At 40.5% G+C, this 19,713-nt stretch overlaps 1 protein-coding gene across 1 annotated transcript; it reads right to left on the bottom strand.

The window, feature by feature from the left end:
• Positions 1 to 3,492: 3,492 nt before the first annotated feature.
• On the bottom strand, positions 3,493 to 6,978 carry K441DRAFT_351420 (uncharacterized protein). The gene is made up of 3 exons (XM_067641313.1): positions 6,439 to 6,978; positions 3,703 to 6,381; positions 3,493 to 3,634 (listed from the first exon to the last, which is right to left on the bottom strand). The coding sequence occupies exons 1-3, from the start codon at positions 6,817 to 6,819 to the stop codon at positions 3,512 to 3,514; spliced, it is 3,183 nt and encodes a 1,060-aa protein (XP_067497146.1). The 5' UTR covers positions 6,820 to 6,978; the 3' UTR covers positions 3,493 to 3,511.
• Positions 6,979 to 19,713: the final 12,735 nt, after the last annotated feature.

Here is a 19,713-nt window from a genome sequence, read left to right as displayed (position 1 = left end):
GTAAGCTTATTACTAATATAATATTCTCTGTTTATAGGACCCCTTTAACCCTAGGGTTATACACATTAATAATTTGTACTAGTCCCCTATATGTTTAGATTATTATAACTATAATATCTAGGTTAACTGCCTGCTATAACTATAAGGATAGGCTGATAGCCTTACTAATTATAAAGCATATATATGTGGCTGCTTTTGGTTTATATAGGAGCTGGAATCCTTAGGGGCAGTATATTGATTATATAAAGGTATTATAATACGGCTCTTATATAGTAAGGATATAGTGTTTCTCTAGGTCTAGACTGTCTAGTAGGGGCCTTATGAGGTAGTGGTTTATATTGCCGCAGTTATACTATATAATGGATAGGTGGCGGACCCCCAGCGAGGGTCCTTTAACTCTTCTTCGTTCCTCGCTTCTTCTATTTTTACTTTCTCTAGGATATTTGGAGCTTCTATCTCTTATATCTATACCCTAGTTACTACTTATTTTATATAGAGCTTTCTATTCCTATATCTTATGTTCCTATTAGCGCTTCTATATCTAAATCTGTTATTATTACTAGTTCTTTCCCTGTTTTTACTGGTCGGCTATATACCCTTTATAGGTTGGCTGCGAATGTTATATTTGCTACATTAAGTCTAATTTTTAATTATCCTAGTTTTAAGCCTACTATTGCTGTCTATAGGGGTCTTCCTATGGGGCGTCCTCTTCCTTATGTCCCCTGTGACCTTTATATCCCTAATTGGTCTAGTAATATTACGCGGCGTTACTTCTGGCCCGTTAAGGCTTGGGATGGCTGGCCTAGCCCTCTAGTATTAAAGGTAGGAAACGCTAGGAAGGCACCTGCGTCCCCCTAGCTTATTGCCTGTTGTTTCCATTTATATAACCTAGCGTATAGTTATTTCTATAGCTGTTAAGCCCTTGCCTTCCGTCTCCTGTATTTAATATAGTTTTCTCTCTCCTATGCCTTATATATGCTTTAGTGGCAGTTTACGTATTTTATTTAGTCTTAATTTAAGTAATGTCTTATATTGTGGGGGCCTATATAGTGGCCATAGCATACCTATACTACGTATATAGATTGGGTGTATCCCCATTGTATATAGCGATAGCATTATTTTAGGCGTAGTCTATAGTTATAGAGCCTTGTGTTGTATATAAGGCTATTTATAATTATTCCTTTTTAGATAAGGAGTTTTTGCATTCCTAGTGTATATATGCTGATAATAAGGGAGCTATACGTTTATCCGGCGTCTCCCTAGTAAGTCTCCAGCAACCCTTATATCCTCTTATTATTCTTATTATATACTTAGTTTATATTTTTCTATTAAAGCTATTAGATTTGGGTAATTTTAAGTCCTGGTATAAGGCGTTCCGTTTATCTTACTATCTCCTATATAATTGCTGTGTTATCCGCCTAGCGTCCCTTTTCTACTCTAAGGCTTATAGGAACCGCTGGGACTTTAACTAGGTAATCCTTATGGAGTACTTTTATGCTAATACGTTCTCCTAGCCTATCCCCTATCCTTATAGCTCGTTCCTTTACCTATTAGTCCTTTAGGGTAACTNTAATATCTNNGCTNTTAAGGTGTTNNACTATAATAGNNTTNTNGACCTCTTTATATATCTNTATAAGGACTTCTNTTTCTAATTATCCCCTAAGCCCCTCTACTTATTCTATATTTGGTTATATTATAATTATATACCCAGTTATTAACTTAAGGGGGGTGGGTTCCCTATGCTATAAAAGCGTAGCTATAGCGGCCTAGGTGCGGTTCGCCGGTAAGGGGGGGTTATACTTATTTTTAATTTTGCTTAGCCGTTAGAGGATTTAATTAAGGGTTTACTGGAGGGGCGCCTAAGGTTTACTAGACTAGCGGAGCCATTCTACTAGCTGTATTAGTTTATTATAGCTAACAGTTACTCCCCTATAATTTTAGATACTAGACGCGTCTAATAGGCTTTATATTTTATTAGATGCCTTCTTAATAGAGGTATTTCCGCTTTGTGGTGTGGTATTCGCCCGTCTTTATTATGGAGGGCCATTGCTAGGCGTAGTTCTAGCGGTCGCGCGCGAGTGCGAGCCACCGTCGTTCGACGTGTGCCTCCCCTGCGATGCATGCATCTCAGGGGGATTCTCTGGGTGTTTTTCAGGGTTCTTTTGGTTGGTTTTGGTCTTTTTGGGCCGGGTGCAGCAAGAGCTCCAGTCAATTTCTCTAGATTAAGGATTCAAGCTATAAAGTATATATAAAAGCCTAAATCCAAATTATTATAATTTATTATTAAGTGGTTGTTAAGATATTAAAGTACGAATTTTCTAAATTTTGGTGAGTTTTGAGGGCGGCTAACTAGGTGATGCGGCTAACTAAGTGATTGACTACGTTACCGCCGCCACTGGCAGGCGTCAAAGGCATGATCACGCGTGAACATGAGACAGCGCCGCCGATCGGGTTCTTTCTTCAAGAGCAGGCGCAGATGGGCTGGTGGAAGAAGACGGAGAGGATAGATGGGGAAGGGATTGCGAAAGTGGGCGTGAGAGTAAGAGGAGGCAAACTGCAGGAGAAGTTTCAAAAGTTTGATAGGGTTAAGGACTGTAATATTGTGCCCTACTTTTACTGATTTTGTTGGCCTTCTTTTGGCTTCCGAGTGCTCATCAGCGATACATTAATCTGACCGGAGAGACCGTTAATTTCATAATAGAACTCAGAGCCCTCATCACGCACCACCGTAGTTCATGAAATACAGTTATTTCCCAAAATTCCCTAACCCGTAGATAGCACGAGCGTCACGCGCGGCCGGGAATCAGCATCTGACCTACTCAATATAAGACTTTAACCTTCTCATCAGTCTGACCCACAAAAGAGACCATAAATTCTCAGCACTCGTACTTCCCTCTTCTAGACTCAAGAGCGTGATGACCGCAATCTTGCAAAGAAACTACTTCGCCGACTATGTCTTGATCCTGCCATCGAAGCCGGATGTGGACTAGATGCACTCGTCGCACTCCTCGTGGAAGCCATGGGCTGCGGTCGCCTGAGAACATTTGGTCCTGCCGGTTGAATCGCTGGGATTGCGGGTGATAGTGGGTTGGTACGATAGCTCGGAGGATTAGATACAGGGTTTATCATAGTGGAAGCGGTAATAGCAGTGCGGGTGGAAGCGTTAGATGGTGCCGGACTGAAAGTGCGGGTGACGGAGATTGGACGGGAGTGGCCGCCAGGGTTTGCGGATGCAGTGTGCCTGCTGAGGTTGGATGTGGTAAGACTAGCAACAGATGGTGCCGAAGAGGTGAAGCCGATGATGTCTTGACAGAATTGATGTCGCGTACGGGATGCGAAGCGATGAACCTGTGAATATGTTAGCGACATTGGCCGATTTGTTGGTTTCTCGGAAGCTCACATATTGCTGTACCTCTCGCCGTCCAGTCTCCGGGTCCGTCCAGAACTTCAGCGTGAAAAGCGGGTCAACAGCATCACGAGCCTAATGACAGTGTGAGCCATAACATGCGAATCATGCAATCGGGCAGCCAACCTCGAGTGACATGAGAATGCCAAAGACCTGCTGCAGCACTTCATATACATGTGTCGTAGCGGTCCATTCGCGATCGAATATGGGGTGGCAGATGCGTCCGTGCTGATACCTTGTCAGGCGTTCTGTCTATGTCGTAACAACGCACTAAGTGGGCGGATGGAGCTGCATACCTTCGTTATATTTGGATGCAATATTGGAGTAATAAATCTCACTGTTGGGGCCTTGCGCGGGAACTGATCTCCTAGTTCAACACACAAAAGAAACGTGCCATTCTCATAAGGCGATGCATGTGGGCCTTGCATGACTACCTTCCAGAACCCCATGTTACTTTCGCTGACATACACGTCCATGAAGTCATGCTGGTTTTCAATCATAGCCTTCACTTCGCTCAACAACATTCGCGTTGAGCCAGAGGCACCCATAGTCGTGCCAGTCATGAAGCTGCCACTATCAAGTGTGTTGGCGCGTGAAAATGTGGACGCTGAAAAGCGGGAGTGGGTCGATGCTCTGCGGCTCGCGGGCGTGGTTACGCTGGGTCCACGGCTGGAGTGACGCGACAGAGCAGTGAGATATCGATCAGCATAACGTAACGCTATGAAATAATCATTTTGGTTGGGATGTGGGCGACATGGTGGAAACTCGTAAATATCGCGCATATCTGCAAGCTTCGGAACCGAGGAATTAAACTGAATGATGGGAATCTTAACGATATCCGGACGCATTCGCATGTCAATGAAGGTTTCGAGAAGAAAAATCTGATATAATGCGGACCTTGTCTTCGGACAGAATGCATAACCACCAGTATGTTTCGCAGCCCTGAACAGGTTGCCTGTGGCATTCGTACCGATGACTATAGCATCCAATACAATATCATTGCTATATAGGTCCGCGCACACACATGCAGGGGCGAGGCCGGAACTTTTGTCTTCGCCATCGGTAAGAACGATCAATCGACATCTCGCAGTAGGGTGGAGAGCCTTGTGCGCAACCAGCATGTCTTTTCCTTTGTTTATGCCGTCCCATATGGCGGTGCCCCCCGAGGTATAGACATGATCCAGCTGGTCACGGAAGTTCAAGAGCACGGACGTGAGGCACTGGTTCATACGGACGCTGTTTCGATTTGAGAAGGTAACCAGCCCGATATGCGTTTGAAGCCGGTAGGCTGCGATGCGTGTTATGAGGTTTTTGAAAACATCCTTCACTTCGGATAAGCGGCTGAGCTGGTTGCTAGTTGATGATGCAAGTCTCGTTGAAGAAGACTGCGACAGCGCGTTTCCAGACAGATTCGCCTGGTCATTGAGCCAACTCGTAGCCATAGGTTTTGACATGCTGGAGCTGACATCTACGCATATCACAATGGCTTCCTCGGGAGTCGACGCGTCGGTGAGTGCGTCGCTGTCAGCCCACGCATCCACCTCCCAAGTACTCTCTTTCTTCCGTGCGCTAATGATTGGCTCGAGTTTCTGAAGTAGAAATTGACCAGGATTTGTTTCGGGCATTCTCGTCTGACCTCCAATGACGTTAAAGATAGCGAAATATCCGTCGTCGCATCCCCAATTTCCACGAGATTCGTATAGCGATACATAGCCGTCTTGGCTAAGAGTAATGACAGGAAATGCTGAGCTGGGAGTATCTGCTAGCTGGAGCGGGCTGGTCATTCTAAAAGCGTCTACCTGATTCGTCATATGGAGCAAATTGTCAAAATCCGCCGGATGCAGTGCAGACACACGTTTGTGTTCCAGCAATATGGGTGCGTCTGAGGGGAAGACAAAGTAATAATTCCATGGGCTTGAATAAGCACCATCTAGGGCAATAGCAATGGCATACGGATCCATTTGATGTACAGGGTTTAGAGAAACAACGACTTGCTTGTGCGAACGCTGTGAGTCTGCATCAACGACAGGGACATCAACCCTTACTTCTCCTGGTTGGACTTCGTAGGCCTGGGAGCCCATCTCCCTCAGCCCAACCTGATGCACGAGCGTCTGATGGCTGCCAGACGACGCAGAGACATCCGATCGCATCGAATGTAGCCAAGCAAAAACTTGCCGCGATGCTTCTAGGACCCTGATTGGAGAGCCGGATATCCAAGGCGGAATCATTTTCAGCGAAAGCTCTCTGATAGTCTGTGCGAATACCGCAAGTGCGAAATGGTTCGATCCGAGATGCCTATTGTCATAAAGCTCACGAAAGACAATGAGAGATGGGAGAAAGTGAGTAACCTCCCACAGAACTTCCAGGACATTTCCCAGACTGATACTATTCGTTTCTATTTCCTTGAAGAGAATACTGAGGCTTGTATTGAACGTTGCGATGCCTCTTTCAGTGCTTTCGAAACCNCATGCCGAGTATACTTTGTTCGGTGAGCCGGTGGCGTCGTTGACATCAGCGGCCCACGAAACGAAGACATCCAGCGGTTCTTCACGGCTGCCTTTCAGACCAAGATCTGCCAAGGTAACTGTGTCTCGTGATCGTGTTGAGAGAAAATAATTCCGGAGATAGAGCTGAGCCTCCGCGCTGGATAAAAGTCCTTGTTCAGCAATGAGATTAGCCGAATATAGTCGGTCTGATGCAACTCGCCGGAGCTCAGACAACGAGAGACTAGACTTGACTGGGTTTGGATCAATTGGAATATATTTCAGACGCGATTTCTCAATTGCATCTTTTGGGGTGATCCACCGAACATATATTCTGGACGTCTTTTTGTGTGCTGTAGAATTGGACGATGAAGTATAATTTGACACAGATGGTGGGACTGATGGAGTATCTGACGAGGGGACCGATGACAGGATCGGTGTTGCGGGGATCGGAGGGGCGTCAGAGGATTGCTCTTGTGTGGGTAAACTAGGCTATTAATTAAGCGGTTAGCGTATCCATATGCCCGTGGCCAGGTCTTCCTGGCTTACGCATGGTGTTGAAGAATGCAAAGGCCCCAGGAAGAACGTCCGATCCTCTGTGACATCAAGAACATCTTCTAATGAGTCCTCTCCGAATATTATTGTGGGATCTGGTCCCGTAGTACGTAAGACGGTAGTCTCAACGGTCCCGAGGACGCCAATTCTCGTTGCTCTTCGCAAAGCTTCCTGGTGTAACTGTGCAACCGAAGCGCCGACTGCAACGGGGACAATAATTCTAGAGCCATTTGTCAACCTTACGAAAACGCGGATGCTGCTGCTTAAAGACGTGTGTCCACTGCGGCTAGAAGTCAAAGCAGTTCCACTGAGTATAGACTCTGCGGGAGCCTCATTGTCAGGTAGCTCTAGTTTGCTTGAGACAGTATATGCCATGCCAATAGCAAATGTGATATTATATCGGAGTGTTTTTCAGTCTTCAGGTATCAGTAAGCAGGACAGGCGTTAATGGAGACGCTCTGAAAGGATTTCGTTTGGATAGATGCAGCAATCGAAGGACGGTATTTTGATTGAGAGGGGCGATTTGAATTAAAATGTCTCGGGTGGGTGCTAATACCTCAACCCACTGCTTTACGTGCATCTGTTATCGACAACGGGCCAGCCAATCAAGTGAGGTACACGAGATACTAGTGCCCAATTAATTTTAGTTGCGATTTAGCGATGCACGCAAGGGGATTAAGGGATAGCGCGGTCTCAGCCGTGCCTATTATTGGTAGCCCCGAAGCCAACCCACTAGGTCTCTAGTGGTTTCCCCAGCCTAGCTTCTCCCCAGCCCCGAAACCCGTCAGTGTTCGTACTGAGCTTTTAACCTCAACTCTACCACACCATGAATAGTTTTAAGCACTAACCAAACATCTCTAACTTCACAGAATATCTAGCATTATAGTCTATCAGTCGAAATAATAACTGTATTTTGCCTTACGCAAGAGCTTTTCTGCTCACCTTGTCTAGACTCACAGTGTCATGGCTTTAGATCTTCCCACTCTAGTGGCTCTAGAGTCGAGATTCCTGCCGTATTTCCGTTCCAAGGAGAATTTGTACTGCAAAGCATGCCAATAGCTGCCGAGCACTGACTGTAGCTAAGCTAATTCGTGAAACGATAGGCAGAATCGCCAAGAAGGCAACAAGGCTGACACAGCATCTTCCAATTAACGCACTTCTCGGCTCTACTTCACCGTCTATGCTTGCCAAATGCAGGGTAGCTAGAGACATAGCTTACCATATACAGCAAGTGTAACCGACTACCGGACCTTGCATATTACCCTGTTTCACTAGCGTCGGCACTACCCTCGTATGTCTCGGATATGTTTGAAATGAGTTCATAGGCTTCGGAGTTAGGGGTCTACTTTTATGTATTTATACCACTTGATTTCCATAGATTTACAATCAAGTCGCTCGTTTAATACCCACACTGCAAAGCTTACAGCAAGGCTTGCATACTAGCTCTAAAACAAGGCTTAGTAACAAACCCGTTAACTATGCCAATGCTGCCTCGTTATTAGGCTGGCGATTGACTAATAGAGACCTCTCTCCTACACTACTATAGTGACCAGCTTACCCCCTAAGGGATTAGTTAAGCTTACCTAGCTAAAAGCTCGGCTTATATATCTATACCGCCAATCGTGCTAAGTAAAAGGAGTTAAGTATAATGGCTTGCACAAATGCCTCTAAACTAAAGCTTGTGGAATGCTATCTTATAAAGATACTAAGCTAAGGAGAAGAAAAAGGGGTTACTAAGACCGATGTAAATAAATATATAGGGTGAGCCGCTAAGGCGCTAGCTTTGGGCGAGCTAATTATAGGTCGGCAGAATATAGCAGAATTTGGCAAGTAATATACGATAGCGCCGTTACATTACCCCCCTCTTTAAAAGAAAAGCCTACCCTTAAGCTTAGTTAGAAATAGGACAGCATTAGGCTTATAAAACGCAAGATTATAAAATATAAGGTAAGGAGGAAAGAAAGATATAAGCGTGTCTAGACTAAGTATAAAAAACAACTATAGGTTAAGTAAAAGCACTAGGCTAAGAAAAGTAGCCGCTAAAAGTCTTAGCAAGGATCTAACTAATTAAACAACTTTAACCGGCGGTTGAAGTTCCTAGATATCTAAAGTTTTATAGTACTAGTAAAAAACGGCAGAATATAGCAGAATTTAGTAGATAGTTATATTAGGGCTTTAGGGCGTTCTTATCCCTATACTTCTCTAGTAACTTATTATCTTTATTATACTAGCATTTTATCTACTTATCTAGGTACTTTAGGGGTCTAGGTATATTAAGGTATTAATTATAAAACTCTTTAAGCTTTTAGGGGTAGCTTATATAACGGCGCTATTGTACATTGCTTGCTAAATTCTGCCAAATTCTACTAACTTACGATTGGCTCGCCTAAAGCTAGCGCCTTGGCGGCTTACCTTATATATTTATTTATATTGGTCCTAGCGACCCCTTTTCCTTCTCCTTAGCTTAGTATCTTTGTAATATAGCATTTATTTAAGCTTCGGTTTAGAGGCATTTGTTTAAGCCATAATATTATACTAAGCTCACCCTACCTTGCCTAGGAAGGCCTTAATAATATCCTATTCTAAAAGAAACTTCGTCTACAACAATGCATTAACGCGCTATACTTAGACACTAAAATAACTCTATATTGCCTGGGAAGGCCTAGATAATATCCTACTTTATAAGCTAGATAGGACTAGACCTATACCCCTAGAATTAAAACTAAAGCATATAATACTAATAAACCTTAGGAAGCTAACGATGGCACCTAAAGTAAGCTTATTTAAGAGAGCTACTTCTACCTAAGAGGAACCTAAAATCTAATTAGGATTAGAAATTAAAGATAATAATAACATTGTAGACGTACGCGAGTAGATTTACGCCCTTGTAGCTAGCTAGAAAGCCGATTATCTTAAAGTAAGAAATATATAAGAGACCCTATAAGAGATCCTAGAAAGCCTTACGGCCCTATAAAATAGCCTAGCTTTTCTTTTTTAAAGCCCTAGCTAACCTATTTACTCTACTAAATATAATATACTAGGGAGTATGGATATAATAATAAAGTAATTAAAGTCCGTTAAGCTCTTTAACCCCCTACTACTATCTAATAGGATAGACCCTACCTTTAAGAATTAGAGGATTTAAGTATAAGGAAAGCTCTGCGTTAACTATAACTATTTCTTTTTTAAAGAAGCCAAAATACTCTACTTTTTTAGTTAAACTACTGGGGACGCCTAACGGCACCTTTAAGCCAAGTTTAAGGATAAGTCCCCTATCCGATTTATATCTGTTAATAAAATAATATAGTACCTAGCGGCTATTTATATTAACTTAAATAAAGTATAGGATGTATGGTATAACTATAATCGCCTAATAATAAAACTAAACTAACCCTTTGCTAAATTCTGGACTTAATTCCTATACCTTATAGAAGAAGGCTAGGTTCCCCTTAAGAACTACTGATTAGACCTATACAATAAGCTAATAATTTGGCTATAAGAGAAGATTGCTATAACCTTAAACAACCTACCGACTTATAATAGACTCGCAGCTTATTACCTATTATTAGACTTAAAACTAAAGCGGATTAAAGCCTATCCTAATTAGTAGAAGCAACTCTATAGTAATTAGAACTCGCTAGCTATACCTATAGGAGCTAGAGCAGGAAGATAAGCTATAACTACTCTTAGACTAAAAGCGGTTATAACTACGTACTAGCAAGTGACGCCTGACTAACTACGTACTACGCTATTAACTAGTGTTTACCGCAATACTCTAATCGACCCTACCTTGGCTATATACTACAACTATAATAAGGAGGATTACTTTACCTTATCTTACCCAGAGCTAAAGGATATAGGCGATATTAAGGAGATAGAGGAAGGAGAGACGTCTGATAAGTTGGGAAAAGAAGAACCCTAGGGAAAGACTTTCCCCTAGGGTACCCTATTAATCTTAAAGAGATTAATCTTAGTTAGTTAATGGGTGGAAAGTATTTTACGGTTCTATATATAGTATCTTAAAATAGATATAGAGTTAATATAACCGCCCTTATTAACACTAGAGTAAATAGCTTTACCTTTATAAATACTACCTATATAAATAATGTTGCCAAGTTTCTAAATATAGAAGCTATCTGACTAGAGAAGCCTATCTAGGTAAAAGGCTATAATAGCTAAGCTAGTTGGCCTATTACCTATATCTTAAAGTTATATATTGCTCTTAACGGACGACGCTAATATAGTATCCCCTTTTGCATCCTAGACCTAAGGTCCTATAATATAATCCTTAGACGAAAATGGATGTCCTATTTTAATTGACCCGAGGTACGAGTGGTCTATATTTTCGGGTCCTAGATTTCAAACTTTGCCAAGCCTGCTTTTGATTGGTTAGAAACAAAGCCGCGCGCGGTAAGTTGTGGCAGAATCCACGTGACGAACTTCAGAACACTGAGCTCTGCAAAAGCTCTGCACGAAGCTCCGTACGAAGCTCTACCAAAGCTGTACCAAAGCTCTACCAAATGCTTTGCAAAACTTCTACCTACCCAGTGTACTAGCCACGCAGTGAAATGGGGCACGCGGTGCGCGAGGGGTCTAAGGGGGTCTCCCCCTCGAAGCTCTGCTCGAAGCTCTGCTCGAAGCCCATACGGGGCTCCAAAGCTCTACTAACACGCAGCACTAATATACTAGGAAGTCTCACAATCGTCTCCACGAACGTCCCTACAAACACCTCTACGACGGCTCTATAATTGCCTGTACAATCGTCCATACAAACGGCTCTACAAACGGCTCTACAAACGTCTACACGATCGCCCGTACGAACACCCATACGATCGATTAATCAAACGTCCATACGACCAATCGATCAGACGCCTATACAATTAATCAGCCGCCCGTATAAACGTCTCTACGAGCGTCTATAAACGTTTCTACGAACGTCTACAATCGCCTGTGCGATCGTCCGTACGAGCGTCTGTACAAACGCCTACACGAACGTCTACACGAACGCCTGCACGAATGCCTGCACGAACGCCTATACAAAGCTCTGCTCAAAGCTCTATACAACGTCGTTTATAAGGCCTTCAAAAACAAGCCTAAATACAGGCTCTATTAAAGCTCTACATAAGGCTCTATCAAAGCTCTGCATAGAGCTCTACGAAAGCTCTACAAAAGCTCTATACAAACTTCCGTACGAAGCTCTGCAAAAGCTCTACTAAAAGCTCTACTAGAGCCTCTACTAAAGCCTCTGCAAGAGCTCTGCCCACGCAGTAAATAGAGCACGTAGTCCCTAGGGGGGGGGGGGGGGGGGCAAGGGGGTCTCCCCCTTAAGCTTAAAGTTCTACTTGGAGCTCTACTTAAAGCTTAATACGGAGCTCTAAAGCTCTACTAACACACAGCACTAATATACTAGGAAGATTCTACAATTGGCCGTACCAACGCCCATACAATCGATCAATTAAACGTCCACACGATTGCCTATACGATCGTCTCTATAAACGTCTCTACGATCAATCGCCCGTACGAACGTCTGCACGCCTGCATGTGGCTCTATAGAAGCTCTACACGAAGCCCTACCAAAAGCTCTACCAAAACGCTCTACCAAAACGCTCTACTAAAGCCTCTTTAAGAGCTCTGCCTATGCAGTAAATGGAGCACGTAGTGCGCAGGGGGGGTCTAAGGGGTCTCCCCCTTAAGCTTAAAGCTCTACTCGAAGCTCTGCTCGAAGCTTAATACGGAGCTCTAAAGCTCTACTAGCACGCAGCACTAGTATACTAAGAAGGCTCTATAATCGTCTACACGAACGGCTCTATAAACGGCTCTACGAACGTCTGCACGATCGTCCGTACGAACGCCCATACGATTAATTAATCAATCAATCAATCAATCGCCTATACAAACGCCCGTACGAACGGTCAGTCAAATGTCCATATAATTGCGCATATAATCGTCTCTACAAACGTCTCTGCAATTAATCGCCAGAAACGTCTACACGTCTACACGTCTACACGCCTACACGGGGCTCTGCACAAGGCTCTACTAAAGCTCTGCACGAGCCTCTACCAAAGCTCTACACAAGCCTCTATCAAAGCTCTGCACAAGCCTCTACCTAAAGCTTACCCCCTACTGCGAAGCAGCCCCCGCACCGCAGCACAATGGAGGTATATATATATTACTTCTAAATTAAGTAAAAGCTCTATATAGGGGGGGTCCAGGGGGTCTCCCCCTGGAAAACCTCATATCTATATATATATTAATTAATCTCTATATAACAAGGTTTTAAATCAAAGCTTTAGGTTAACCAATCGGCTTATTATAAAGTCGGGTCAAAATTTTCGTTGGAGGGTACCAACGATCCGCATGTTATTTAGTTAAATATATAATAAAGATAGTTCGTCTAGCCGGAGGATAGACTAAGGTTATCCTCCTTTATTAGGGAGATCCGAACTAACCGTAAGATATTAGCTGTAAGGGCTAACCCTACCTACTAGTAGGATGTCCTAGCCCGTGATCTAGTCTTTACCTAAAAAAACGCCCGCCGTAAAGCTGAAAAGAACTCTATACTGATAAAGATACTCTCCTAAAGCGCTATATTTAAAGGGAACTCTACGTATAAAAGCGGAATAGATAGTAATATAGATAACGTCTAAATCGCGCAGATCTAACCGGTATAGAAAAGAATGCATTAATAGGATATAAGGAATAACCTTTAAAAGATATAATAGGAGTTAAAAGGAGTAATAATAACGCTAGTGTCCCGGAAGTCCATAAAGTTATATACACCCCTATTATTATATAACCTCCCCGCCGTATATATTACCGTAATTAGCGCTATAGCGTTCCACTTTAATATATACTAGAAGGATAATGAGGTCTTTATAATAAGCCTATATAAGATTAACCGAATTATTAATAATAGGGAGGAAGAGCTAGCTAAGGAGACTAACGAGGAACTAGTTAAACGCCTTCTTTTTACTATTTATACAAATTATAAGGATGCTGTTATGCCTAAGCCTAACCTACTCGGCCATGCAAACTAAAAAGATAGTAGTAGTGTCTCGTGACTGGACGGGCTGCTGGTTGGAATGCCTTATAAGCTCTATAGCCTATACCGCCGTATAGGTAGCGTAAGGTCTAACAGATGCATTCTTAAAGGCGGCTTTAGATAAGTTACCCCCTTACCAGATATATAATTATAAGATTTAATTAAAAGCCAATAACTTGCTAGGTTATAGCCCCCTTTACTAATAATTAATAGATAAGCTAAAAGTAATAAAGTAGTACTTAATTAATAACCTAGATAAAGGGTTTATCGAGCTAAGTTAAGCCCCTTTTACTTCCCCTATTCTATTTATAAAAAAGCCTAATAGAGGCCTCTACTTTTGCATTAACTATTAAAAGCTAAATGCTATTACTTAAAAGGATTAGTATCCTATTTCTTTAATTAATAAGACCCTTATACGTCTAAGCTGGGTAAAGATCTTTACTAAATTTAATATCCGTTAAGCTTTCTACCGAATTAGGATAGACCCCGCATTTAAAGATTTAACTACATTCTGTACCTATTATAGCTCTTATAAATATAAAGTTCTTCCCTTTAAACTAATAAACGGACTAGCTACGTACTAAAGGTATATAAATAACGTTCTTTTTAATTACCTAAACGAATTCTACACGGTATACCTAGACGATATTCTTATATACTTAGACGACGAACTTAAGTATTAAGTTTATATTAAGAAGGTTCTAGAGAGACTACGGAACGTAGGCTTATAAGTTAATATTAAGAAATGTGAGTTTAGGGTAAAATGTATAAAGTACTTTAGGTTTATTATAACTATAGAAGGAATTAAGGTTAACTCTAAGAAGGTAGAGGCAATCTGTAATTAAAAGCCCCCTTATATAGTAAAAGGGATCTAGTTCTTCCTTAGCTTTTATAACTTCTACTACCGGTTTATCTATAACTATAGAATTATAGCAAACCCTTTTATTTAACTAACCAGGAAGGATACGCCTTTTATCTTTAATAATAACTATATAAAGGCCTTTAAAGAAATAAAAGATCGGCTTATCTCTTCTCTAATTTTTTGCTACTATAACCTGGACCTTAAATTAATACTAAAAACGGATACTTCTAATAGGGTTATAGCGGGAATCCTATTACAGCTACATTCGGACATTAAATAGTACCCTATTACCTTCTTCTTAAAAATAATAAACTTAGCTAAGTATAACTACGAAGTATATAATAAAGAAATACTAGCTATTATTTAATTACTNTNNTAATAGNNNGNAGAGCTTAAAGGTATAAACTTTAGGATTAAAATATATATAGATTATAAAGCCCTAGAGTACTTTATAACTATAAAGCAGCTTACTAAATAGTAAGCCTAGTAGGCTAAAATACTCTTATAATTCTTCTTTATAATTATATATTATTCTAATAAGTAAAACTTTAAGGCTAATACCTTAACCCAAAGAGAATAAGATATAGGACTCTAGGATAAGCTAAAGACCTTATACCGGACGCGCGCCCTTCTCTACCCTAAATAGCTTAACCCGCGGATTCTTAGGGAGCTAGACTCCTAGTAAAACTAGCTAGTACCAATAGAGGAGTTCTTAGATAAACTAATAGGGCTAATTAACCGCACGGCTAACGCCCTAAAGGCCCTCCGCAACTAAGCTATAAAAGGAGACCCTGATTTTAAAATAGAGGAAGGATTACTCCTATACTAGGAGCGGCTTATAGTCCCTAATATTAACAGCCTATAGACTAAACTAATCTATAAAGCTTATTGCTAAGTTTTTATAGTACACCCTAGTAAGAATAAGACACGTAAAATTATTAACTGCTACTACTACTAGCTAAAAATAGTTATAGATATTAATTAATATATATGGAACTGCGAAGACTGCTAGAGAGCTATAACCCCATAGGATAAAACCCTAGGACTACTTAAGCTACTCCTAATACTAGAGCGCCCTTAGCAGTATATCTCTATAGACTTCTATAAGCTACTTATAGACCGTAACGGATATAATATAGTTATAGTTATAGTTAACCGCTTTAGCAAACGCCTATTCTCCCATCCCTATTATAAGAATATTAATGCTAAAGAAGTAGCCTAGCTATATATCCACTACGTCTACCAAATTTACGGACTACTAAATACTATCGTGTTTAATTATAAGCTATAGTTTATATTGGCCTTCTAGAACGAGTTTACCTAAATCCTAGGCATTAAGCTAAAGCTTTTTATAGCTTACCACCTCTAAACAGACAGTTAGACAAAGATTGTAAATTAGTACCTAGACTAGAGGCTTAGGCCCTTTATTAACTACTTCTAGGATAACTAGTTTAAACTACTACCTTTAATAAATTACGCCTAAGCAACTCTACCCTATAACTCCATAGGGTTTGCCCTAATTTAGCTAGAAATAGGATACTTACCCCGTATAAGCTTTAACTAGAAAAGGCTAGAAGAACCCTAGACTGTATAAGAGAAGCTATTCTATAGTAAGGCCTAATAGTATATTAAACGCTTAAAGGAAGCCTAGATAGTAGCCTATAAGAACCTAGGAAAAGCCTAGAGGTTAATAAAACAGTAGGCGAATAAACACCGTTAAGAGCCTAACTTTACCCCTGGCGATATAGTCTGGGTTATAATAAAGAATTAGAAGACTAAATAACCTAGCCGTAAGTTAGACTACTAAATAGTACGACTGTATAAGGTTCTTAAGAAGTTAGGCAACTTGTATAAGGTAAAGCTCTTAGATTTAATTAGGGTATAAAGATAATCGTTAGGGTAAAAACTAACGAAAATTTTGACCGAGTTTACGCTTACTAAGCCTTTTATTTAGAGCTTCGATGTGGAGCCTTAATTTAGAAGCTTTTAATCCAGAAGCTATTAGCTTGGAGGCTTTTAGCTTAGGGACGTTTAGTAGAGCTTTTATAGCTAGTAATTAAGATTATATTGGTTACGAATCTAGTATATATTTGGACTACAGAGCTTTAATACAGAGCCCTCTACGTAGGATATAACAGAGTAGTTAATTGTAATTCCGATTTAAAGCTTTATATACTAAATATTTTTAATCGCCTAATAACCAAATCGCCGCATGGCTGTCTACTACCTTAACACAACAACGCGATCGTACGATAATGCGATAGCTTAGTAATGACGCAATGGCTTAGTGCCGAGTAATGGGAGGGAAGGGAAGGGAGGAGATTAGGGGTAGCTTGGCCACTGCAAGAAAGTCGTAATATTAGTATGGTGTTAAACTTTAAAAATTGTATCTTGGGAGCTTAATTAACGACCCCTATATAAAACGTTAATAACGTCCGATTTTAGAATACTAAATTAGCAGATCTTTTAGGAACGCTTATTATAAGTAGCTCTAAGTATAAAATCTAAAATATTTAGTAGTGGTATAGGTATAGGAGGGGGCATATAGTTGCGTTCCCGAATGTCGTCATATAATGTAGTTTTTAGGTAAGGAAAATTATAAGTCTCCCTAGGGGTAGAGCGTCAGCGTCTTACTAGAGTCTTCTCCTATCTTCTCTCTTACCCGTTGTCTCCTTGTCTAATACTGTCTATATCGCTACGTTAACTAATAGATCCCTTAGTAGGGACTAAGGAGTATTAGAGCACCTTTAGCTCCTATAAGGAAGAAGAAAAGAAGAGAGAAAGTTATAGTGGAGGGAGTATTTATAGACGGGAGGAGGCCTATAAGTATAGGAGGTTAGGCGACTATAATATAGCTATTAACGTTGCTCGACTAACACCTACTAGAGGTTCCTCCGTTCTTTCTATCTTCTCTCTTGCCTATTGTCCCCTTATCCGATACTGTTTATATCGCTACATTAACTAATAGATCCCTTAGTGGAGACTAAGGAGGCGTATTAGAGCACCTCTAGCTCCCTATAAGGAAGAAGAAAAGAAGAGAAGAAGATATAGAAGAGGGAGTATTTATAGACGGGAGGAGGCCTACTACAGTAACCGAGTGGGGTTAATTTAGAAGTAATATGCATTCTTAGAGGTCACGTAATTTATTATATAAGTAACATTTCCGCCCTTAAAAAAAACCTAAAAAATTCTAAAAATTAATTAACGCTATAGATAGCAGTAATATTAATCTGGCAATACTGCCAATTCTCCCTATATACTATTATATATATATCTAACAGCTCCAGAGGTAATAAGAAGGTAGGATAGATAGGGGGGTTAAAATTTAGACAAATTGGATTTCATAGTTAAGCTGTTTAAAAGTTAGAAAACTAAGACAAATGCCGCATTCTTCGCTTACCTCCAAGCCAATACATAATTTCCTATTTAGGAAAAGTCGTTTGCGAGTAGTTACTGCTGCCTCCGTATAAAATCTTCCTATTATACCTTCTTAGCCTTGCTTATAGATGACTAAAATTATTCCTTATTAAATCTACGTTTAAATATAAGCCCCGAAAGCTTTTTAACTCGTGAGATTGCTACATAAGTTAGCCCAACTGTATTATCCTTTTCCTTAATATCTAGAACCACCTAGTTAAGCGTTAGGCCCTGGCTTTTATATACAGTAAGAGCAAAAGCTAGGGTAACTGGAAATTAACGCCGTAAGTAAGAGCCTCTTATACCCTCCCACTTATAAAGTATAGAAAAGATAGGGACGACCTTCCTTCCATCCTGCTAAGTAAATAGAGCAGGTCCATTATAACCATTTACCGTAATTAGTAGTGCCTAGGGCTAATCCCTTTTAACGTTAGCATGCTCTTTCTATATAATATCTTTAACTATACCAGTAGAGCCGTTTACTAAGCCTAGTTTAACCCAGATATTATATATTAGTATAACTTTAGCGCCAATATATAGGGTTAAATTCTATACAGTATTACACTAATTAGGAGTAACCTTTTATGTACCTATACTAGTGTCTACTAACTTAATAACTACTACCGGCCGTAAAAGGTCGTGAAGCTGGATAGTATTATACTTACTTATAGCTGCGCGTGTATTATAAAGTTAGATTACGTCATTAAAGCTTATAACCTTATTAACGGATAAGCCCTGCTAACACCTAGTTAAAAGAAGCTTCTAAGTTAAATTACTTACAGAATTAATACGTAGCTTGGCGAGGGCGGTCCTAAATATAAAACTCTTAGCGTTATTACCGCCCTGCCGCATAACTTGATTAAGGATAATAGTTCGGTTAATTACCTTATAGGCTTCCTTTTTACGGCTAGTAAGCTCTAACGGGCGAGTAGATAGACTACTATATAAGGCCGTCTAATATATAGGGGGCAGTTAATAGAAATCGCCCACTAGTAAGACGTTTAAGCCTTTAAAGTAATTATTGTTACACATAGGATAAATCTAACGGAGGCGGCAATTAATCTAAGCTAGATATACTTACCTAATTATTAATTTTTCGTTAAGAATAAGGTAGTAAATATTCTTAAAAGCCTATTATAAAGGCGTAAGACTGGCAATAGGTAATTCCTTAAAGGGACGGTTTACCGGTAACCTTAACAGTTTATATATAGTTCTACCATTAATATTAAAGGCAACTACTCTAGTAGGGGCGGCTCGAACTAATAGTGACGGCTTATTATTAGATATTGCTATATCGCGGAGCATAGTAGACAGAACTGCAATAAGATATAATTTACCAGTTCCTGCCTCTCTATTAATATTAACCCGCAGCGGGGGGGGACTAAGGCCTATCTAGATCTGCCTGTAGTAACTAACTACAACATTATAAATATAACGCTGGGCCGGTTATAAGGAGGACGGAGTTACTATCTATAGTAGGTGGCTTTGCGGTAGAGGCTGTAATTATATATCCTGCCAATAAGTCCTCTTATTAAGCTGCGGGTACGTACCCCAATGCCTACCCAATCGTAGTTATAATTAAGCTCCCTATTACTAAGCTTATTAGGATCCTTAACTTTAACTATATTGGTGTTTTAAATACGGGTATATAGCATCTTAAAGGACTAATATAGCTCCAGATTATCTACGAAATTGTTATTAAACTTATTAATATCAGTAGGAGCCTCGCAAGCTTCCTCTAGTGCCCGATTATAAAAGTAGTCGGGTAGGTGCTAATAAGATGTAACATAAGCCTAATAGGAAGCCACGTAATCTAGGGCCCCGAATTCATTAGTATAAGTAGCTACTTCTTTATACTCCCTCTATGGGTGATAAAGAAGGAGCTTTATATAATAGAACTCAGGATACTACGGATAGAAAGGATCGCCTTTATAGCGCGGAAAGTATA

This window comes from Cenococcum geophilum (genome assembly GCF_001692895.1).
Source record: "Cenococcum geophilum 1.58 unplaced genomic scaffold K441scaffold_83, whole genome shotgun sequence".
NCBI lineage: Eukaryota > Fungi > Ascomycota > Dothideomycetes > Gloniales > Gloniaceae > Cenococcum > Cenococcum geophilum.
This window is presented reverse-complemented; position numbering and strand designations above follow the sequence as displayed.